Genomic DNA, 24,249 nt, shown 5'->3' with positions numbered 1-24,249 from the left:
CATTCCCAAAGCATGTTTTGGGAGCATGTATTTTTCTTCCTTAGAATGTATTTTTTCATAAAAGTCAAACGAAATGGTAGAAAATCCACATTAAGGTGGTTATTTTACATCATTTTGCCTCTTTTGTGGTAGATTTCTCCTAAATTCGGCAAAAGTGAACATGCTGCTGTGTGCTGTGGCCTGTTGTCTGACCCATGTCTTGTCAGGTATCATAAAGCTCTCTCTCTTGAACAATGATATAAGCTCCAAAAATTGTCATCTCCTCCGTATCAGCAACCTTTAGTAAAAGTCCGATTTACATTAATAATCTACAGAATGTTACAGTACAAGTCTTTAAAGGCCGTTTTCTCAAAATAAGTTTTTCCTCAGACTCTGAACCCGAAATCTCCACTTTTATTATCAGCTCTGTGACCTCAGATTAGCAGGTTCTCACATCCATGATTCTGGCTCAGATCCTGGAACCTGAAACCGTCTGGGACCAGAGTCTGGTTTGGTCACATGACCTGCAAGGACATGTGACCAAACAACCCGCTGGGTCACGTCTGGACCCGTCTACGTTCTTCTTCTGTGGTGTAAATGTGCGACGTCTTTACTGGTAATCGCTGGCCAACCCAGACGACCCGGTGGGGGTTCTGGGTCCAGGTCTGGAGGAACGTGGGACTGTCCCTTTAAGAGCAGCAGCTGACGGAGGGGGGGGGGGGGGGGGGGGGGGGGGATTTAGTGCCGCCGTAAACTGGGCCGTAAATCACCACCACCCGACCCAGACCAGCCTGCCAGGAACCGGATCCTCCCAAATATTTATATCTCACCAGGACCGGGTCACTTAAAATACCCAGAACTCCTCTGGTTCTGATTGGACCTGGCGGCGGCCCGTCTCCCGTCTGCCGGCTCTAAAAATACCAGAACAAAGAGCCACGAGGAGCCGGGGGCGTCTGGAGGGACGACCGGGTTCTGACCCAGACCCAGAACCTGCAGGTCCTCCACTGACCACCAGGTTCTGGTACTGAGAGAGTTCTGGAGGTTCTGAGCTCCTCCAGTTCTCCCCTCTGGACCCCAGAACCTAGTGGTCCCTAGAGGAACCGCAGGTCCGGTTCTCAACAAACCCACTTTTCATTCAAAACAATACACTTAAATTGCAAGACATAGTTAATCTGAACACCACTGTAATTATATATATATATATATATATATATATATATATATATATATATATATATATATATATATATATAAAGCTTATAACAATTTAGTTCCGGGCTGCAGGAACTGTTCAAGCCAAGAGATGGCAAACACGACCTCAGGGGAACAGCAATGTTCAAGACAACAACAGTAAGAACAAATACAAAGGGCAGATGTACTCAGAAAATTACTCAGTGTCTCAGAAAATTAGAATATTGTGATTTTCTGTAATGCAATTACAAAAACAAAAATGTCATACATACTGGATTCATTACAAATCAACTGAAATATTGCAAGCCTTTTATTATTTTAATATTGCTGATCATGGCTTACAGTTTAAGAAACTCAAATATCCTATCTCAAAAAATTAGAATATTCTGGGTATCTTAATCTTAAACTGTAAGCCATAATCAGCAATATTAAAATAATAAAAGGCTTGCAATATTTCAGTTGATTTGTAATGAATCCAGAATGTATGACAGTTTGTTTTTTTTAATTGCATTACAGAAAATAAAGAACTTTATCACAATATTCTAATTTTCTGAGACAGTCCTGTATATCCGTTTTAGGAGTAAAACTGTGGAACTCATTAGACAACGACCTTAAATTAGCAAACTCAAGCTATTATTCAAAGCAAAGGTAATGGACACATATATAAATGCAGAATAAGCAAACAAAGAAGAATGTACACATGTATGCGTGTGTGTGTGTGTGTGTGTGTGTGTGTGTGTGTGTGTGTGTGTGTGTGTGTGTACCGGTATGAACATATGCATGAATAGTATGTAGAATTTGGTGTATAGACACAATACACATACATGAGATGAAATGACAACCTAAATTGGTTTTTGTCGGTTTGTTTAGCGTCTTTTCACTTTCTATTTTCAGAGCTATCATTATTATTATTATCATTTTTATTACTATTACTATTATTATTATTATTATTATTATTATTATTATTATTATTATTATTATTATTATTATTATTACATTACAGTTATTATTGTTATTATTGTTATTATTGTTTTTGGTATGGTTATTATTATTATTATTATTATTATTATTATTATTATTATTATTATTATTATTATTATTATTATTATTTTGTGTAGCCTCATGAAAATTCATTTGTTCTTTTTGTATATTCTATTATGTTAAAATTTGGGCAAGACAAGCTTTATGCTTCAAGCTCAAACCTTTTCGGTCAAAATAATCACCATGTTGACCAAAGAAAAAGCTGTAAATGTTTATTATTTTGCTTAGTGATTTTCATGCTTAAAATTGACCGAAATAAAGATTAACTAACTAACTTCTAGACCTTAGAGGAACCGTAGGCTTGGTTCCAGACCCAAGCAGGTTTTTATTTTTAGTTCCTGCACTGAAAAAAAATTAATCTAAGCGCATGTAAATATAACATGTTTAAATCTGTGATATTAACAATTAAAAATTAAGTTTGTTGCTTTACATGAATACATCTAGTTTTGAACTTAATCTGTATTTGTTCAAAAAACATATTGTGCATTTTTTCCTTAACCAGCAGTATTTATGTAATCCCAGTAATCTTTTCATTTACACACAAACAACAAGCAATGATCTCGTTGTATTTACTTTTCCTTTAACAATTTTAATTTATTGGGCAGATTGAACAACGTTTAGAGGAAACATGCTTTATTTGTTTAAGTAGAAACCACAGTAAAAAATATCTTGCTTGATCTACTTTAAAAAAAATTAAGGCAACTTTTAGAGATTTTTAGAGATTTTCATGTAGATCAAGAAAGACTTAATCAAGTCAACTTAATTTTGATAAATAAAGTAAACTTAACACAATGAAAGGGGACCTATTACGGCATCTAATACCTATTTTAAACAGGCCTTGAATGTCTTAAAAACAAGCTTTTGATTGTTTTTGCTAAATAAATTAGAAATTCAGCCTCTAAACCATGTCTTTATCTTCCCATTCTCTAACCTCATTATCTATGTGGGATTCTGAGTGGGCGGGGCTATGATAATGAGGCTCTGTGCTGATTGCTGCCTGAATGACGCGATACACCGCTACGAAAAAAAATGGCAGAAGCTCCGGCCGGCGGAGTTACACCGTGTCCTAACTGCATGCGATGCGAGCGAGCGTCAGCGACAAAATCAATTCCATTGTTTTATTTTCTATTGGACTGTCCTAACTGGCTGCAGCGATGCCGTTTGAGCTGAACATTTGTCGGACGCCCTGCTTCTATTTTCTTCCTGTCGTTCGCGTTGAAAGCCGGTTGAAAGCGCTGTAGGAAACAGTCACGGATGAGGAACGGCTGATCCAGTTAGTTGAAATGAGAAGTTATCTCTATGATTCCTCCTCATTTCACTACAAGAACCTCAATAAAGTGGCAGCTGCTGGAGGGAGATGGACAGAGAGCGTCTGATGTCACGCAGTGTGACGCGATAGTCGGACACTCTCATGTAGTTACACGGTTTTTAGTTGTGGGCGTGGTTTGCATTTTTGTTACGTAACAAAAGGGGGCAGAATCTTATTGGCTCGTAGATCCACATCACACTGGGACGGCTCACCCGGGCGGCTGTACAGACACTGCAGAATTTGGTTGCTTTCCTTTTTCTGAGTTGGCAGGCTGAGGGGAGACCACTTTATACAGGACTGTCTCAGAAAATTAGAATATTGTGATTTTCTGTAATGCAATTACAAAAACAAAAATGTCATACATTCTGGATTCATTACAAATCAACTGAAATATTGCAAGCATTTTATTATTTTAATATTGCTGATCATGGTTTACAGCTTAAGAAAACTAAAATATCCTATCTCAAAAAATTAGAATATTCTGGGAATCTTAATCTTAAACTGTAAGCCATAATCAGCAATATTAAAATAATAAAGGCTTGCAATATTTCAGTTGATTTGTAATGAATCCAGAATGTATGACATTTTTGTTTTTTTAATTGCATTACAGAAAATAAGGAACTTTATCACACTATTCTAATTTTCTGAGACAGTCCTGTATATGTTAAAGCAAGAAAAAACGTGTTTTTCATAATAGGTCCCCGTTTAAGTTGACTGTACTTGCAAAATGTATTACTTACATACAAAAAATTAAGTAGTTTATACAAAGACTAGTCTTTCTTGATCTACATAATAATCTCATGCAAAAAGTTGACTTATTTTTTTTTAAGTAGATCAAGCACAATATTTGTATCAGTGCTGACCCCAGCGGGCCACCCTGACTTCAGTCTTGACCCTGAACTCAACCTTCTGACCCGGTCAGAGGTGTCAAGTAACTAAGTACAAATACTTCGTTACCTTACTTAAGTAGAAATTTTGGTTATCTATACTTCACTGGAGTAATTATTTTTCGGACGACTTTTTACTTTTACTCCTTACATTTTCAGGCAATTATCTGTACTTTTTACTCCTTACATTTTAAAAACAGCCTTGTTACTCTATTTCATTTGGGCCTTTAAATAAAAACTATCCAGTTAAATTGCTCCATCCGGATAGGGTAAATTTGGTTGTGGTTGTTTCAGATGTTCTTGTCCAGTTTGTTCTTACATCCGTTCCCTCAGATTCCTGCAACTAAACTTGGATGTACATTCCAATAAAGGTTAGGATAAATGATAACATGAACATGAAGTTTGACTTTTTGCACCATTACAATACTTATAGGCAACTAGTCATCATATCTCCTGCTCTCTGAAACACATGTTACTGCTCAATAGTACACATATATGCTTCTTTAATATATTTGCATTAGGAATGGGTGATATTTTACCGTTCACGATATACCGTCAAAAAAATTCCTTACGGTAAGAATTTGTCATCTCGCGGTAAAAACGATGAATTCCCGTTGATGATGTTTTTGTGTGAAGCTGATTTATGTTTCTGTGTTAAATCCACGCACAACGTACGTGAAGGAAGGAAGGAAGGAAGGAAGGAAGGAAGGAAGGAAGGAAGGAAGGAAGGAAGGAAGGAAGGAAGGAAGGAAGGAAGGAAGGAAGGAAGGAAGGAAGGAAGGAAGGAAGGAAGGAAGGAAGGAAGGAAGGAAGGAAGGAAGGAAGGAAGGAAGGAAGGAAGGAAGGAAGGAAGGAAGGAAGGAAGGAAGGAAGAAAGAAAGAAAGAAAGAAAGAAAGAAAGAAAGAAAGAAAGAAAGAAAGAAAGAAAGAAAGAAAGAAAGAAAGAAAGAAAGAAAGAAAGAAAGAAAGAAAGAAAGAAAGAAAGAAAGAAAGAAAGAAAGAAAGAAAAATTCCCGTTGATACGCGTTTGTGTAACAAACATGGGGGATCTGAGTCATTCCAGTTTTGCAGTACAGGTGGAATCATTTAATTGTTTTTTATCAATTCAATTTAATTGGTGTAGTTCAGTAGCATTTAGTATCTTTTAGAGCAGTGTTTTGGGGCTCCAAAGACTGAATGTGTTGATAGATTTATAGTTACAAAGTTACAAATTTTTTTATTGTCATTTTTATCGTTATCGGGATAAATGCTAGAAATTATCGTGATACATTTTTTAGTCCATACCGCCCATCCCTATTTTGCATTATACTAAGATGCATTTATTTTCAATGGCTTTTGTCCTTAATGGCTTTTCCCCCCCTTACATTACTTTTACTTTTATACTTTAACTAGTTTTGAAACCAGTACTTTTAGACTTTTACTTGAGTAAAAAAGTTGAGTTGATACTTCAACTTCTACAGGAGTATTTTTAAACTCTAGTATCTATACTTCTACCTGAGTAATGAACGTGAATACTTTTGACACCTCTGTTCCCATAGCAACAGCTCCCCTCACCTCCAGGTCGGACACCAGCCTCTCTGCGTCCACCAGCTCCCGGTCCGGGGCCCGCGGGGCCCGTGGCGGTCCTGGCCCGGGTCCGGTCCCGGCCCGGTTCCGACCCAGCATCAGGCTCTGGTAGCCCAGGCACGCGAGCGCGAGGGCGAGCAGCGGGGCCGCGCATGCGCGCCGCCGCAGCAGCATCATCCCGGCGGTCCTGAGGAGGAGGAAGAGGAGGAAGAGGAGGCGCCGCATCCTCGGACCCGCAGCATCAGTGACGTCACGGGGGGCCCGGCTCCCCCATGGGGGGGGGGGGGGGGGGGGGGGGGGGGGTCACGTGACTTCAAAGGCGCTTCAAAGACAAACACCGCTCCTCTTCCTCCTCTTCTTCCTCCTCTGAAGTTCAGGGAGACCAGGGGGGGTTCGGAGTGGGTCTAGTCCGCCTCGGACCCAGAACCAGAACCAGAACCAGGTTCCTCCATCTGGTTCCACTTAGACCGGGGGAGGAAGAGGAGGAGGAGGAGGAGGAAGAGGCTCAAACTTCCACAAACTTTCTCACTTTCTGCGCGCAACGCGCTCTTCCTCGGTCCTGCAGCGGGAGTTCTGGTCCGGTCCCTACCCTGCACGGGTTCTGCACTGGTTCTGGTCCGCTTTGGTCCCTGGACGGGTTCTGGACCGGTTCTGCACTGGTTCTGGTCCGCTTCGGTCCTCCAGGAGTCCTCGGGACGGTTTGCGCTTCAGTCCCTGACCGGTTTTTGGACGGGTTCTGGTCCGCTTTGGTCCGCTTTGGACCCTAGTCGGGTTCTGGTCCGGTTCCGTTCCTCCTCGGTCCTCCAGGTCTGGTCTGCTCGGGTTCTGGACGGTTCTGCTCTGGTTCTGGTCCTGCTGGTCGGTAGGTGGTCAGCACCTCCTCCTCCTCCTCCTCCTCCTCTTCCTCTGGTTATTTCGGGAACAGACACACATGTTCCCAGCATGTGTTCGCGTCAGGAAAAGTCAGGAAAACAAGAACTTTTTAAAGCAACAGCGGCTTCGATCCGTCAGCGATCAGCGATCAGCTGATCGATAGTTCCCGGGTTTCCTGGTAAAACCGCGGAGATGAAGTTCAAGCGCTGGAAATCATCTGCTGCTGCTGCAAGAAAAGCAGTTTTCATGAAAAAACTTCCTTTTTGAAAACTTGCAATAATATAAAATCTACATTTCTGACTTTATTATCTCTGAATTTTGCAAAACAAAAAAAAACTCAAAAATTTGAGAAGAAAAATTAAAAATCACAACGTTTTTCCTCTTTATTTTACTCTTTTTTTTGTTTTTACTATGTTATTATGTCTTGCTTTACTCATTGTGCAGCACTTTGGTAACCTTGTTTTTTTTATGTGCTATATAAATAAAGTGGATTGGATTGGATTTTCTTTTTTTCAGATACATTTCCAAAAGAAGCCTCAGAATGTAGGCTATCACTTTCAAAAACAAAACAGAAAAATCATAAATGTCAGTAGGATCTGAAAACTATATTTTTAAATTTTTTTTGATAATCCAAAAATGAAAAAAAGGAGAGAAAAAAACAAGCTTTTGAATAAAAAATATCTTTATAAAACTGTAGATTTGCAACCAAAGATAATCAGTTTTGAGGAAAAATCTCACTTCCAGTTCTTTTCTTATTTTATAAACTTGTTAATTGGAGGGAAAGTAACAACTTAGATATTGTCACATTAAAATTTGCACGTTTTTGGGAGAAAACTTAACATTTATAAATCCAATTTTTTTAGAAATAATCAATTCAGAAAGTGTGATTTAATTCCGACTAAACTTGTAAATGTGGTGAAAACTCTTCAGATGCCAAAACAGAGTAGAATTTTAGTTCCTCTCATTTTTAAACACTTTCTGTCTCCGTTTCTGCTTTCTACCCGAAACGGGCCGATTGAGGCTGAACTCGTGTCGTGGCGCCCCCTGGCGGCCGCGGTGGTCGCTACAAGGCAAAGTTTTTATACATACAGAACTGTCTCAGAAAATTAGAATATTGTGATAAAGTCCTTTATTTTCTGTAATGCAAAAATGTCACACATTCTGGATTCATTCAAAATCAACTGAAATATTGCAAGTCTTTTATTATTTTAATATTGCTGATCATGGCTTACAGCTTAAGAAAACTCAAATATCCTATCTCAAAAAATTTGAATATTCTGGGAAACTGTAAACCATAATCAGCAATATTAAAATAATAAAAAGCTTGAAATATTTCAGTTGATTTGTAATGAATCCAGAATGTATGACGTTTTTTTTTTTTCTTTTTTTTATAAATTGTATTACATAAAATAAATAACTTTATCACAATATTCAAATTTTCTAAAATAGTCCTGTAAAAATAGATTCATGACATTAAAACCAAACTGTTTTGTTTTTCATAAGGAGCTATGTCACTATTTTTCATCTTTAAAGTGTATGGAGAAGAAAAATGCTGTGAAACTTTGCAATTTAGCAGAGGAACTTAATCTTGCAAAGTACCCCTAGCTGTCTTTTCTTTTAATTTATTTTCTTTGAATTTATTTAAATTTGTATCATTTAATTTCCATATTTCTTTTCTACATTGCACCATGCCATTACTGTTTGTAAACCTGTTCAATTTATAAATATAAATAAATATTTAAAGAAACCTCTCCCCGGCCTCGGGCGCCCCCTGGCGGCCGCTACTGAGACCAACCAGCGCTACTGTGGGAACTAGAGCGAGAATCCTCTGAAAACAGCTTTAACTGCCCTCTGAAGTCTGTTTTTATTAAATCCAGATGCTTTTTCATTCATCTGGGTCCAAACAGACTCTCGTAACGACCTTTTCTGAGGCGTCTGACTGCTGGAGACGGTTCCAACGGTTCACATGAATAAACAGCCTGATTTAACGATTAGCAGTTATGTGATATAAATAATGATTTAACGATCAGCAGCAGTTATGTGACGTAATTAACACCAGACTCACGACTGGAGTCCAACTCTGGGATGAAAACATCTGATCAGAGGAATCCAGGAGGAAAAATGTCAGAAATCTTATTTACTGTGATTTTAATGGGAAACATCTGATCAATTGTCAAATATAATCTCAGATCCATCAGAAAGTCCGGATTTAGAAGCTTAAACACATTATGTAATTATTAACTTAAAATAATGTGATTTTACTAATTAAATATTTGAAGGATTAAATTTAAAACTCAAATTCCCTGGAGGTCAAACTGAATTCTAGAAACGTACTTACTTTTCTGAGCAAAAGTTTATCATTTCAGACCAAGAGAACCAGCTGGAGCCGGTGATCAGTAGGATCCGTAACTTCTTTATACGACGCCCCCACCCGAGGTTTTTAGAAACCTTCATGCTGGACTAGAAAGTCCAAGTTCATCATGCCCGAACAACTCTAAAGCAGATGAGCATTTCAATTGTTGGAATTAAGTTATGGAATTCATTACATGTTGATTTAAAGGGCTGTATAAACATATTTCAGTTTAAAAATACATTTAAAGAGAAAAAAATAGTAATGTATGGATGAAATAGTCAAAATGTATAATATATGCATATGGAGACAGACAATCTATCTTTTATTTTCTTGTTTTTCTTTTCTTGTGATATTAACTAAGTAATTGTGCAGACCATCTGTTATTGTTCAATTTTGTTTTGAGGGAGGGGCAGGTATAATAAGATTTTCTTCTTCCTGCTCCTTTCTGGTTATGGAATAGGCTATGCTTTTGATTGTGTTGTTATTTTACTTGTTTGTTTCTTTTGTTTGCATATTTCCATGATTAGAATAAATAAAAATGAAATTAAATGAAATCATCATCATCTTCACTTCCTGTTTCAGCGGCTCACAAAATAAAAAGACGCCCGACACCCAGATTGTAGAAAACATCCTGTTCATTTTATTTTACTGGTTTTTCTAGTCTCTCCATAACAACCATAAAGACACACACACACACACACACACACACACACACACACACACACACACACACACACACACACACACACACACACACACACACACACACACACACACACACACACACACACACACACACACACACACACACACACACACACACACACACACACACACACACACACACACACACGTTTCCAGGTCCGAGTTTCCACCGTCTGGTTGGGGGTTCGAGTCCCAACGAGTCGTTCATGTTTCTGTGGCGGCGGAGCAGCAAGGGATCATGGGAAAAGGATTTCAGTTCTGAGATCTGGTTTCATGTTTACGTCTGGAATGGCTGGATTTTCAAAATAAAACTCGATCCAATTAGGGGGAAAAAAAAAAAAAAACACATTAAGATTTAAAGAAAAAAAACAACAAAACTTTAGCGGGGTCCGGTTCAGTCTCGTGTTTCTGAAGTGGAGATGTGACTAAAGTTTGGAGCCGTGAATGCGAGCGACCGACCCCCAGACGAGGATTTTACATCCCTGGAATGATCAACGTCAAGCCACGCCCCCAAACGTGGGTTTATTTCTGCTGATCGACGACACTCTCGATAAGTTACCAATTATTTCTCCAAACGAGATCGAAGCCGATACTTGAAAACAAAAACGACGTGAAGATTTAACTTCGTTCTTATCGTGTTAAAATAATTCGTTTAGGAGACGAAGCAGAGACGTGTTTTGTTACGATGTTTATCTGGACGAAGCAGCGACTGGTTTCAGTCACCGTGGCGACGGAGCTCCAGAAGTTCCTCTCGTTCGAGTCTCCACTTCCTCCGGACGCTTTTATTTAATCATCGTAACACAGATTCAAATTCCTCAGTGTTTCCATGGAAACCTTAGCCACGTCTAGACGACGGGTCGCTACTGCGTTACTTTAATAAAACACCAGAGAACTAAAATAAAAGCTTATTGAAGGAGATTTGATCAGAGCTACATTAATGGATTTGGACTTTTAAGGCTCTAAATGTGTAAAAGATTCTGACCAGATCAGGATTAAATATCTGAACTTGGGGTTCAGATTCCCCTCAGAACTGAAAACCACCTTCCTCCGTGTGGCTGTGATCCGTTGGTCAGCTGACGTGGTCGCCGCGGCGACGGCTGGGGGCGGGGCTACTTGTGGCGGCTGCCCCTCCTCTTCATGGCGGCGGTGCACTGGGGGCAGAACCACTTGCCCTTGGGGGCCTCGGTCAGGCCCACGCAGCCGTAGTGGAACCACTCGATGGGGCACTGGGGGGGAGAGGGAGGTTAGGACCGGTACCGGGAACCAGGGCAGTTAGAACCGGTAACGGGGAACCGGACCAGGACCCGGGGAACCGGGTCGGGCCGAGCTCCAACACGGAGCAGAATAAAGATACTCACGTCTGTGTTGTCACAGCCGACCATCTCCCCGTACGACACCTGGAGACGAGAGAGAAGTTACTGACTGGACTCAGAATCATCAGAATCATCCATCCATCAATCATCCATTCATCCATCCATCATCCATCCATCCATCCATCCATCAATCCATCCTCCCCCACCTGGTTGCAGATACAGTATCGCGGCTCGTTGGGGTCGTAGGTCCAGTCCACCTGACTGGCGGCCTCGGCCTCCGGCAGCACCGACGTCTGCTGGGAAAGTTCCTGGGCCAACGCCGAGGACGAGGAGCAGGACGACAGGGAGGAGGACGAAGACGAGGACGAGGACTGGTGGTTGGAGGACTTCAGGTTGCTCCTGAGGACAGAGGGGGGTCAGGACAGGTGGTTCCCCAGAATTCACAGGTGTGATGTCCCCAGGTGTAGGTGTGTTGTTCCCCTCTTCCCCCCGGTCCCCCCAGGTCTTACTTGGACTTGCGTCCCCGGGAGTCGGTGGTGCTGGGGTTCAGGGTCTGGGTGAGGGTGGAGGCCAGGGCGGAGGACGAGTATCCGGATCCGTCCCGGCTCAGAGAGAACTCTCTCCCCAGCTGGAAGTCGTTGTTCTTGATGGCCTCGTAGCTGGCCTTCAGGCTGGAGGTGCGGCGCCCCTCCTTCATCTAAGGAACCAGGGGCCGGATTCACAAAACATTAAGAAAAAAAATCTTCTTATGTGTCATTTTTTTCTTAAGTTCAGTCTTAAGAAGAAAAAAGAGAAGAAGTCATATTCTCCAAAAAAGTTCTTAAGTATTTTCTCAACTTTCTTCTTAAGAAAAAACACCCCACTCACCTGTGCCGTGGCCTGCACCGCCTGTGCGGCTGCCATGGTGATGGCGCCGGCGCCGCCCGCCCCCCCCGACAGGGAGCCCAGGTTGTAGGAGGCCAGCGGCGCCGAGGAGTTGACGCTGTACACGTTGTTGCTGGACGAGGACGTGCTGTTGCTACGGCAACCTGCATGGGAGACACGGGGGCGTCAGCGGCCTGACACAAACCCCCCGGGGGTGGAGCCACAGCTGCAGGTGGACACACCCCCTGGGGGCGGAGCCACGGCTGCAGGTGGACACACCCCCTGGGGGCGGAGCCACGGCTGCAGGTGGGAGCTTACCTGGCGGGTTCTCCTTGGAGGCGTCTGACGTGAGCGTGGACAGCAGAGCCTCCGACTTGAACTTCTTCTCCGGGACGTGTTCGGTGGTGTGGTGAGACGGAGCGCCGTACTTCCTCTCTGGAACGACATCACACAGATGCCACCATCAGATTAGGGCTGCAGCTATCGAATATTTTAGTAATCAAGTATTCTAATGAAAATTCCATTGATTAATCGAGTAATCGGATAAAACATATTTTTGTTTAGTTAAAGAGCAATTATAAATATACATAAGATGTTAGATGTTAATTGACATTACTAAAACTAAATTACATAATCCAGTAGATTCATGGCTGTGCATTTAAAACCCTGAACTTGCACCAGTCGACCAAATTCACTGCCTTCACTCAAAAAACTATGAATCTTACCAAGAAATGTTCTTATTTCTAACCTAAAAATGCCATTACACCTGATAACACACATCATTTAAAAGGTTAGGTGTTTTCCCCACGTGTTTCAATTGAACTTTCATTTGTGTCAAGCAAATTTTAAGTTCTAGTTAAGTTTTAAGTTAAAGTCTTTAAGATTTTGAGTTTTGGCAGTGTTCAAAATATAATTAAGAGACCTGCTGTATTAAAGCACATTTTCTTTTAGTTAAAACTGTAGCGGGAACAGATGTTTAGAGGAACCTATGTATGTACCGGGTTAGAGGGGGAACATATAGGAGAACAGACCAGAAGAATATAGAGTGGATTGAAAATAAAAGTTAAGCACTGAGCTACATGTGTCTCCCGTCTGGGCCATTGCAGACTGCCTGAGCACGGCTTGTTATAAAAACCAAACATATTCGCTGCCTCTTTCTTCTTCCTTTACATGCGCGGCGTCAGCGTGTTGTGCCGCATTAAATGTAGTCCGGGCGAAAAACCTGCTTTGAGCTGCAAAATTAAACGATTCCTCGAGGCAGAGAAAATTCCTCAATCATTTTTTGTAATCGAATTATTCGAAGAATCGTTTCAGCCCTAAATCAGATCAATCATCTCTGACTCCGCCCCCTTCAGATCAGATTTCATCTAAAGGTTCAACACCACCTTTTTTTTAATTTAATTTTTTTACCTTTTTTTTTTTTTTTAAATTAGGTGAAAACTGAGATGGAGACGAGTAAGCACCACATCTTCTACCTCCGGAGTTAGCGGAGTTGTCTAAGATTTCATGTGATTTTAGTTGTTTGGAGTGACACGGATGGTTTGGTAAACTTCTTAGCATGTTATTTATGCTATTTTATCTGAATAACTCTTAATATGTTAACATACCAGGCACATTCTCAGTTGTGTCATGTAACGTTAGCATACTGTGCAATTATTCAGCCTGTTGTTGCCTCTGTTATTATTTTAAATTGTCTTTCAAGATGACATGTCTGTTCTTGGTGTTGGATTTCATAAAATAAATTTCCCTCAAAAACACGACTTGTATATGTTTTTCTCCTTCTTTATGATGTATTTTATGGCTGGTGCGACTTGTACTCGGAAAATACGGTAAGTGATTTGGACCACAGCAAGTAAATCGGCTCAGCTTTAGTCCTACTTAAATCTGGTCAACGTACATTAAAGAGCCTCCATTATTTAAAGTTTATGCTCTCAAAAGGGACCGTAAACAGTTTTCTGTGAGGCTGTTGGTGGACCGATCACATGACTGATCACATGCTGCGTCAGCCGTTTCCACTCAAGACTAAAGCAGGAAGTAAACATGGACGAGTCCTGCAGCCCTACCTGCACGTTTATCTTGCTTTCTGCCCTCTTTCCAATGTTTTTTAAATGATTTCAAACGCTTTTTTGTCTCTATAAAAGAAATTAAGTCAAATAACTGCAAAAAAATTATTAGTTGATATATCTGATATATCAAAGTATCTTTTATTTTAATATCTTTCTGAAATGTCGATGCTATTTGCCTTGAAATGCCTTACTATTTTTGTTATTAAGTTTATTTATTTTTAACGTATTGTTCGTGTGTATGTCTCTTGTTCATGATACCTCCCAAAATATGTTCTATTTTCTTATATTGTATTTCCTCCACAAGCAGTTTTTATAAATGTGTGTTTTTGTTTATAAACTGTGTTAAATAAAAATTTGAAAAAAATAAATAAAATAAGAATGTTGCATCTTCATCCTTTTAATTTAGTTTCCGGTCAGTGACCAGCAGGGGCACTGTAGAGCTGTAGAGCAGAACAGCGCCCCCTGCTGGTCACTACACACCAGTTTATTTAACCTGAACCGTCTGAAAGAGACGAGTGTGGATGTTGAACGTTGAACATGCGTGGAGATGTAAGCGGGACTTACTCTCGGCGGCGGCGTGCGAGTGGACGTGGTGGTTGTTGACCGGCTGGGACGGGCTGTCCATCTCCAACGACCCTGAGAACCAGACAGGAAGTTCAGTCCCCTTCCTCCTCCTCCTCCTCATCATCATCATCAGCTCTGGAGGAAACTACTCACGTCTCTCCAGGATCTCGGTGATGCCGGCGTTGTCCGCCTCCAGCTCCATCTTGAACTTGGCCAGTTCCTGGTCCAGTTTACGCAGGTGACGGTCCACCTGGAGACAGAAGACCAACCCTGAACCAGGACTCAGTTGCCAGAACTGAAGGGTTCCAGCCCAAACATGATGAAAACCCCGCCAAAATAATGAAAAAACCAGCCTGAATCAAACCTTCTCTATGTTAAAACTGTCAATTATTAAATGCGGAATAAATTTAAATCCATAAGCAAATTAAGCCAAAAAAAGTTCAGGCCCCAAACAAAGAATACAATTAAATTGAGTAGATTAAAGCAGATAATGTATCAATGAGTTTATTGTGTACGTTTCTACTTTTCTCTGCCATAATAGAAAGTTTTTTTGTTAATAATTTCTCCTAAATATTTAGTAAAAACCAGGAAAAGCAGCCCAGATTTTATCAACCCGCCTAGTCCTATATTTTTCAACCCAATTGGGTGGAAACCAGTCCAATCTGGCAACACTGACTGAGGTGTGAAGCAAGCACGTTTAACAACTGGTGAACAGGTTTATTTCTCCTCCAAATGATTTAATAAACTTTTCCCTTTTCAAAGTGTCAGAAAACATTTTAATGATGATGCCATAATGGCAACTTTTTTGTTAATAATTTCTCCTAAATATTTCGTAAAAACCAGGAAAAGCAGCCCAGATATATATATTTTTAGCCCTGAAACTTGCCCAACCTGGCAACACAGATTTAGAACCTCAGCAGGAGATTCTCATCAAAAAAATGAAATAAACTTTGTAACGACTGGATACATTCCCTCTAAAATGAAGACCCTTGGATTGAAATTTAAGACAAATTAAGACATTTAAAGGCCTTATTTTAGCTAAATGGAATTTAATACTTCTTAAGGACCGGCGGCCGCCCTGGAGACTGGTCTTGGTCTCGAGACCATTTTTTTATGGTCTCTGTCACGCCATGTCTGGGACTGGCCGAGCGTCTTGAAGGGATTTGTAACATATAAAATCCAAGCAGGCCAAGTTTTTTTTAAATCTCATTATACATCCCCTTCAAGTGGAAACAATCACATGAATTCTGTGACACAGACGGCTCGTCCTCGCCACACAAATAAAAGGAAGAAGCATTCTGCAGCAAATTTTGCAAAATATGTTTACTGAAGACAGAGGGACCACACCAACTTTGATTAAGCATCAGGCCCATTTCATTGATGCTGATATACGGTGTAATCTGATTACTGTAATGGTAAATAATGTCATTTCAATCTTCAATATCTAAAATTCAGGTTCCATCTCCAAATTCAGTCCAATTTAAAATCAGTAACATTTACTATTCATGACTTTCTTGAGGTGGAGGGGGGTGTTGGAGCTGGTTATTCTGCTAGAGGACTTTGGGACTAGTTAGTAGTCGTGTCAATCCTTAAAAGCATTGGAGTCAATCTTCCAATAGTGTAGAAATAGCGGTAGTGCAGTCGCCACACAGATCTGATCTCAGCTGATGGATGAAAACATTTATAGTGAGTTCAACATCATCATCCACTTCTGTGTTATTGTGCTGCAGTTGAATACAAGCTCATATGGAAACTAGCTGAACCAGGATGGAGCTGATGTTCAACAATCACGCAGGATCAGGACATTACTAGGTTTGTTTCTGGTCTTGGTTTCGGTACTCTCTGGTCTTGACTACAAGTCTAGCTCTAATAAAACAAACGCCCAACGCCTATGTTGTCATCCGAGTCAGGCTTCTCTGTCAGTTTGCTGATCTGTCAGCTTCTGACACCTGAGGAAAGTTTCCTTCAGAGAGTTTTTGGACTGACCAAGAAGAAACTGGATATTAAAGCTGAATAAAACTGCATATTAAATATCAGCCCCATCAAAACAAAACACAAAATCTCTCTTCAGTCCAGGTGACTCAGCTTGTTCAGTTTTAAAGCTCTGAGCGCCATCTAGTGGTGGCTGGTGGGAACAGCGATGAAAGTTGCTCTACTGACCAGGAGATTCTGGCTCCAAATGTGAGTCCATCTTCACTGACCTCCATGCTAAAAGACCCAACTTTACAGCAGAAATAAAGATATTTAAATAGGATACGTGGACAGATTTTATCAGAACAAATGTAAAGTAATTAGCATCATAGGTTAACATGGTGCTAAAAAGACTTGAAAATCCCTGGAAGTATTTAACGTCATCCATCATCTTCCGTTTCTGCGTCCGTGTGAAACCATCAAGACGCCTGTGATCACATTCTCGCACCTGAAGCTTTTGTTGTGTAAAGAGTGAAAACAGCGATTCTGCAGATATTCTGGCTAGTATTTATTTCCTCCGACTGTGGAACTCCACTCAGAGCAGTTTTACTCACCAGGTCATAAATCTGATTGGCCAGCTGAACCTTCTCGTCTGCATCTTCCAGAGCTTTGTAATAATCCTGAAACACAAGACCAGATTCAGTTGGAGTTTGACAGGAAACAGGAGTGAATCTCGGCAGTGAGACCGTCAGCGGACTTCCACACCTTTTTGATGACCTCCATCTGCTCCTCCCTCCACTCTGGTTTGTTCTTCTTGGCGTTGACGAAGAACTCGATCACCCTCTGCTCCAGCTGGTCGGTGGCGTCTGACGGGACAAAGAGGAAGAAACAATTCAGGGCTGGTGAAGAAAATCACGTTTCAGAGGCTCGCCATGTCTGTAACCCGGTCGGAGAAGATGTTAGAGCTCCAAAGCACCGGTTGACAGTGTCACATAGCCCTTTTCCACCAAACCAGTTCTGGTTCTGGGCCAGTGCAGAGTTTGGAACCAGGCTTTCTTTTTCCACTGACAAAGAACTGGCTCCGGTCCAGAAGAACCAGTTCCAAGGTAGCACCAACTCTTTGCTGGGCTAAGAGGAAAGAACCGCTTACGTCAGCACTGGCCCAGAACCTTCTCTGGAACCCGTTTGGTGGAAAAGGGGTAAGAGACAGACGGCTCCATGTTTCTCATTGAGATCTTTTCGACCTTATGACTGAGACAAAACAACAAACATGGATTAGAAACGCTTTTTTTTTTTTAAACCAAAAGTACCCCCCAAAAAATATTAATGGTGTTTACTTTCATCTACGGTAGTTGCATCAGCTACAGAATAGCCTTTAATGTGCTGCACCTCAGCATCAGGACTGTGTTAAAGATAATGGCCGGGTTTCCCAGATCAGTTAAGTAGTTCTTAACAGCGAAAGACTTCTTTCAAACCTTCTTAAGGAGCCTGTGAAAGAAAATCGCGTTTCCCAGAGTTGCTCTTAGCTTAAGTATCTCTTTCATTAAGAAGGAAATGAAAGATGCTGCCGACCCAGTCTTTACAACCATCTTAGTGAACAAAGACTCACAGATCCAGCCGCGTCAGGCAAATCAATATCACACCAAGCAATGAGATATTAAAACAATGCACCCCGCACAAATTTTGATCTATTTTATACTTTAGATTTATATTGTTTAGCATTTATTGGTGACAGCAAAGGAAAAAAAAAAGAAAAATAAGGAATAACAAGTGTGTTCCTGTATATGCTTTATGCTTTACGCACAAATAAAACGATCATCATGAATATCATTTATTTGATAATTTGGCTGCTATACAGCATATTCTCGCTGCAAATCAACCGCGTCGCCGCGCGAAGCAGAACTGTTTTTATGAACGCATTCGTGCGTCAGCACTTCAGTCCCCTGGACGTGTCGGACCGGGCTGTCAGACCGGGACACCTGCGCCGTGCCCGAGCCCGAGCACCTCTACGTGTGATGACAGGGAAGTAGCAGCTGAAGAACAGGAGCCTTTGATGAATCGTTCATTACAGTCTCAAATATAATCAATGGTGTCGGTTTATATTAAAGAATCTTTTTGCCCAGAAGAAAAAAGAGCGAAGACAACGACCCATAACTATTTTCTTCTCTTGAAAAAACCTGCACCGCGGGGTTTAGGATAAAAAGACGCTGCAGCGCGAGTCGGGATGCAGCGTCTCAGAAGAGGAGGAATACGTGCGAGGCGGGGCTGATCTCTGCAATCTGAAGCGCTCTATAATTGTAAAAAGAATTTCACTTATCACGGGTTCTTTTTGGAACATAACCCCTGCGAAAAACCAGGGATTGCTGTAATTCCACGTTGCGATTTGCGAAACTCGCCTTCTCTTGGCTCATGTTTTTGAACACACACAAACGCCCACCACGTTTCCTCCCGGTCTCTGCGTGTGGGGAAAAAAAGCCTCACTGTAGCCAGAAATAACGGAGTAACGCACCGTTTGGATGAAAAAGGGTCATTGAATTATATTTATCATCTTAATTTTTTATTATAACGCACAGGCAGCAGTGAATTAGTGCGTTAGGCAGCAGTGCTGCGTGTGAAAATGCGCTGATAGTGATCGGTGATCGATTTGTCTGGCATCGATTCATTTGGTTTCAGAACCGGACAGCTGCTCCAAAGAGCTTCTGAAAGAGTGAAACTAAAGGACGGTGTTAAGAAGTCATCTGGGAAACACCCGTATCTTAGGGTTCTCTCTTAGTTCAAACCTTCTTTGAACCTCTCTTAAATCCTTAAGAGAGGTTGAATCTGGGAAACCCGGCCAATGTCAAACAGGAATCCACTACTTTGAATGATGGCTCCTAAAGGTGGATCTAGACGTTTGAAGTCGTGACTCCTCATCCTCACACTAAAAGATGAATAGATCTGTTTCTTTGTTATAAATAACATGCTTGAAGATTAATTTTGTTATTGTCAGTCATAATTCCAACTCTAAATGCAATTATTTCAGACTACTGGGTCAAAATAGGGTCATGTCACAGGAAAACTATCCCAAACACAGCTGCAAATCTATATTATAATGGCTTAAAAATAAAAATAAACATCTGTAAAAGACCTTCAGAGGACTGTGTTAAAGATAATGTCAAACAGGAATTCACTACTTTGAATCATTGCTCCTAAAGGTGGATCTACAGACTTTTGAAGTCGGGACTCTCGTCCTGACACTAAAAGATGAATAGACCAGTTTCTTTGTTATAAATAAAATGCTTGAAGATGAATTTTGTTATGTGCATATAAATCAGTCACGATTCCAACTTTAAATGCAATTATTGGGTCAAAATAGAGTCATGTGACAGGACAATTATCCCAAACACAGCTGCAAATCTATATTATAATGGCTTAAAAATAAAATAAACATCTGTAAAAGACCTTCAGAGGACTTTGTTAAAGATAATGTCAAACAGGAATTCACTACGGTACTTTGAATCACTTCTCCTAAAGGCGGATGTACAGACTTTAGAACCACGTGATTCCTAAAACAAACGCCCCCCAGCTCGGATTTGTTGGTATAAAGCGTGTTTTGGGTCGGTATCTGCCTCCGGAGCCGGTGTGAGAGCCGCACGTACTCTGGACCGTTTTTTTTTTTTTTTAATTGAAAAATATCTTTATATACAAACAACAAGGCATCAAACTTTATCAAAATGGTTCAAGGAACAGGTGCATTTGAGAGAAAACAGAAGGAAAAGAAAATAAATAAAATGAAAAGGAAAATTATGAAAGGGGCTAGGGCTTATCCAATAAATTATATTCAACAATTATGTTCAAAAGTTGTATTGCATTTATTTTTGTCATGAGTTTAAGGGCTTTAGAAAAGTGAAGGAATTTGTTATGGAAAACACAAAATCGAGGTTTCACTTTCATATACTTGGATTTGTGGATGTGGAATTTACCCAGAATTATGATATTATTAATGAGAAAGTCATCATTGGTATTGTCCATTGAAAGACCAAAAATAATAGCTTTTCGTGAGAAGTCCTGCAGATCAAAAACCTTTGGGTGAAGCCAGTCATGTATATCCTGCCAAAGAATATATGCATTCAAAAAATAAATGATTAGTGGTTTCACATTCATCACAAAATACAGTTATTAGTTTCAATACCAAATCACTGTCGCAACAAATCACTGGATGGGTTTACACCATTTAAGGTTTTAAAATGGAATTCTTTTGCTTTGGGAGTAATTGGAAATTTTAAGTATTTTGTTGGTAAGATATGTTTGGGGCAAAACTGTAAGATTGAATTTCTGTAGGATACTGAGGGTTGTGAGATGAATTTAAACGTATTGTTTAAGCCATTATAATATAGATTTGCAGCTTTATTTGGGATAATTGTCCTGTCACATGACTATTTTGACCCAATAATTAATAACAATAATAATCAATTTTATTTATAGAGCGCTTTTAAAAGATCTCAAAGACGCTTAAATAATTGCATTTACAGTTGCAATTGTGACTTTTTTCTGCAAATAACAAAATTCATCTTTAAGCTTTTTATTTACAACAGAAAAAACTGATCTATTCATCTTTTAGTGTGAGGACGAGGAGTCACGACTTCAAAAGTCTGTAGATCCACCTTTTGGAGCCATCATTCAAAGTAGTAGATTCCTGTTTGACTTTATCTTTACCACAGCCCTCTGAAAGTCCTTTTTAGAGATGTTTATTTTATTTTTAAGACATAATATATATATTTGCAGCTGTGTTTGGGATAATTTTCCTAGGAAATTACCCTGTTTTCACACAACAATTGCATTTAAAGTTGGTATCATGACTGTTTTTTTTTCAGCAAATAACAACAGTCAGGTTCAAGAATTGTATTTATAACAAATAAACAGATCTATTTATCATAGATCCACCTTTTGGAGCAATCATTCATCCATCCATCCATCCATCCATCCATCCATCCATCCATTGTCCACAGCATTATCCGAGTCCGGGTCGCGGGGGCAGCAGTCGGAGCAGGGATCCCCAGACTTCCCTCTCCCGTAGTGAATTTTTAAGATTATTTTATTATTATTTTATCTTAAACACAGCCTTCTTAAGGTTCTTTTAGAGATGTTTATTTTATGTTTAAGCCATTATAATATAGATTTGCAGCCTGTTTGGGATAATTGTCCTGTAACATGACCCTATTTTGGCCCAGTTGTCTGAAATAATTGCATTTAAGTTGGAATTATGACTGACATTAACAAAATTCATCTTCAAGTATATTATTTATAACAAAGAAACTGATCTATTTATCTTCTAGTGTGAGGACGAAGAGTCACGACTTAAAAATTCTGTAGATCCACCTTCAGGAGTGATCATTCAAAGCAGTGGATTCCTGTTTGACTTTATCTTTACCCCAGGCCTCTGAAAGTCCTTTTTAGAGATGTTTATTTTATTTTTAAGACATAATATATATATTTGCAGCTGTGTTTGGGATAATTTTCCTAGGAAATTACCCTGTTTTCACACAACAATTGCATTTAAAGTTGGTATCATGACTGTTTTTTTTTCAGCAAATAACAACAGTCAGGTTCAAGCATTTTATTTATAACAAAGAAAGTGATCTATTCATCTTTTAGTGTGAGGACAAGGAGTCACGACTTCAAAAGTCTGTAGATCCACCTTTTGTAGCGATCATTCAAAGTAGTGGATTCCTGTTTGACTTTATATTTGTGCTAACACAGCCCTCTGAAAGTCCTTTTAAGATATGTTTATTTTATTTTTAAGCCATTTTGACATATATTTGCAGCTGTGTTTGGGATAGTACTCCTGTGACATGACCCTATTTTGACCCAGTAGTCTGAAATAATTGCATTTAGAGTTGGAATTATGACTGAAAATAACAAAATTCATCTTCAAGTATATTATTTATAAGAAAGAAACTGATCTATTCATCTTTTAGTGTGAGGATGAGGAGTCACGATTTCAAAAGTCTGTATCATTCAAAGTAGTGGATTCCTGTTTGACTTTATCTTTAACACAGCCCTCTGAAAGTCCTTTTTAGAGATGTTTTAGTTTTAAATATATATTTCCAGCTGCGTTCAGGATTATTATCCTGTCACATTACTATTTTGACCCAATAATTAATAATAATGATCAATTTTATTTATAGAGCGCTTTTAAAAAGGTCTCAAAGACGCTTAAATAATTGCATCTACAGTTGCATTTGTGACTTTTTTTCTGCAAATAACAAAATTAATCTTTAAGCTTTTTATTTATAACAAAGAAACAGATCTATTTATCTTTTAGTGTGAGGACGAGGAGTCACGACTTCAAAAGTCGACTTCATCTTCCTTTTTATAAAACCAAACATGGCCAGTATTCCCTCAGACATCGTGGTGTACAGATATGGAACTCCAAATCTCACATTATCAAAAGCTCTGTTTCTCTAGAGAGTTTTAAAAGAAATGCATCATCTCATTTAATTCACATTTAAAAAATGTCACAAGTTTTTGTTGCAATTATTTTTTGTGTGTTGATGATCTGTAACTACTGTATGTAGTCTAACCTTCTTTGTTTTTTGTTTATAGTTTTCGTCTTGTTGTGTTTTTTTGTAATTACTGTTTTACTTCCTAAATTGAGGGGAGGTCCGCTGCATAAGCCTGTTGGCTTTTTGACCTCTCCTGTCACATTTGTTTTACTATTTTGATTGTAAGTGTTACTTTTATTGTGTGCAAACTAATAAAATAAAATAAAAATACCTTTTGGAGCAATGATTCAAAGTAGTGTATTTTTAAAATTATTTTATTATTATTTTATCTTAAACACAGCCTTCTGAAGGTTCTTTTAGAGATATTTATTTTATGTTTAAGCCATTATAATATCGATTTGCAGCCTGTTTGGGATAATTGTCCTGTAACATGACCCTATTTTGACCCAGTTGTCTGAAATAATTGCATTTAAGTTGGAATTTTAACCTCATTAAAGTCACAGTCACCAACCAAAAGTTGTGGAAAATGAGTGTTGGTAGGAGTAGAATTAGTTAAAACACCTTTTTAAATCAAATTCAAAACAGATTTGGGGATGGCTTTGTTGATAAATGTATTACGTACTCTGGACCTGCAGGTCCATCTCCCTCATTTCCGTGAACCTGTCTCGGAGGTCCATGGGAAGCTGCTCGATCACTGCCGACAAAAGAGGAGGAGAAGAAGAAGAGAGGGCGGTTAGCCTGTTAGCGGCTAACGGCGCGGCTAACGGCCGGGACAATAAACAGGCTAAAACCGCTCAATCCGCCCCCCGCGGCGGCCTCGCCGCCTCGCCGGGGGCTCATACTCACTCTCGAGGTAATCTTCCAAGTACAACATGGTGACAAATTCGACGTTTGCAGCGTTTTATGGAAGAATTTTCTTCTTTCAATATGGCGCCGCCAGCCGTCGTCCTGCACAGAAAAAAATAGCCGGAATGGTGACGTCAGAGGGCGTGACGTCAGCGTCTACTCGCGCTTTGATTGGTCCCCGCGTAGGCGCCGTCGGATTTTCCTGCCATGGTCCGGGTGCATCAGGGGAGATGTAGTTTGTTTTTTTGTTTAATACGTATTGTAACGTCTTTGCACGAATTAAAACCACCATAAAT

The 24,249-nt window shown here is 39.9% G+C and overlaps 2 protein-coding genes across 2 annotated transcripts in view; both read right to left on the bottom strand.

The window, feature by feature from the left end:
- cped1 (cadherin-like and PC-esterase domain containing 1) overlaps positions 1-6,198 on the bottom strand; it is a 40,602-nt gene extending 34,404 nt beyond the window's left edge. The window contains exon 1 of the mRNA XM_061714638.1: positions 5,962-6,198. Within this exon, the coding sequence (XP_061570622.1) occupies positions 5,962-6,198 (237 nt within the window). The remainder of the gene's footprint in view (positions 1-5,961) is intronic.
- A 3,618-nt stretch (positions 6,199-9,816) lies between these two features.
- Positions 9,817-24,072, bottom strand: ing3 (inhibitor of growth family, member 3). The gene is made up of 12 exons (XM_061714716.1): positions 23,954-24,072; positions 23,730-23,801; positions 17,388-17,488; positions 17,237-17,302; positions 14,865-14,961; positions 14,712-14,783; positions 12,400-12,516; positions 12,085-12,245; positions 11,727-11,914; positions 11,424-11,616; positions 11,263-11,301; positions 9,817-11,130 (listed from the first exon to the last, which is right to left on the bottom strand). Exons 1-12 carry the CDS (start codon positions 23,979-23,981, stop codon positions 11,014-11,016), a joined length of 1,251 nt encoding a protein of 416 aa, XP_061570700.1. The 5' UTR covers positions 23,982-24,072; the 3' UTR covers positions 9,817-11,013.
- Between the last annotated feature and the right edge of the window lie 177 nt (positions 24,073-24,249).

The sequence above is a fragment of the Cololabis saira genome, chromosome 23 (genome assembly GCF_033807715.1).
Source record: "Cololabis saira isolate AMF1-May2022 chromosome 23, fColSai1.1, whole genome shotgun sequence".
In the NCBI taxonomy this organism is placed as follows: Eukaryota; Metazoa; Chordata; class Actinopteri; order Beloniformes; family Belonidae; genus Cololabis; species Cololabis saira.
The sequence above is the reverse complement of the archived record's forward strand: the minus strand, read 5'-3'. Positions and strand labels throughout refer to the sequence as shown.

Excerpts from the sequence above, each read along its gene's own strand:
- ing3 (XM_061714716.1), bottom strand. The coding sequence starts at position 23,981 with ATGTTGTACTTGGAAGATTACCTCGAGA. Across the intron at positions 14,962-17,236 it reads CCAATCAGATTTATGACCTG|GTGGACCGTCACCTGCGTAA; the intron begins GTGAGTAAAACT and ends TTCTGTCTCCAG. Across the intron at positions 12,517-14,711 it reads CTCGCACGCCGCCGCCGAGA|AGAGGAAGTACGGCGCTCCG; the intron begins GTAAGTCCCGCT and ends ATGTCGTTCCAG.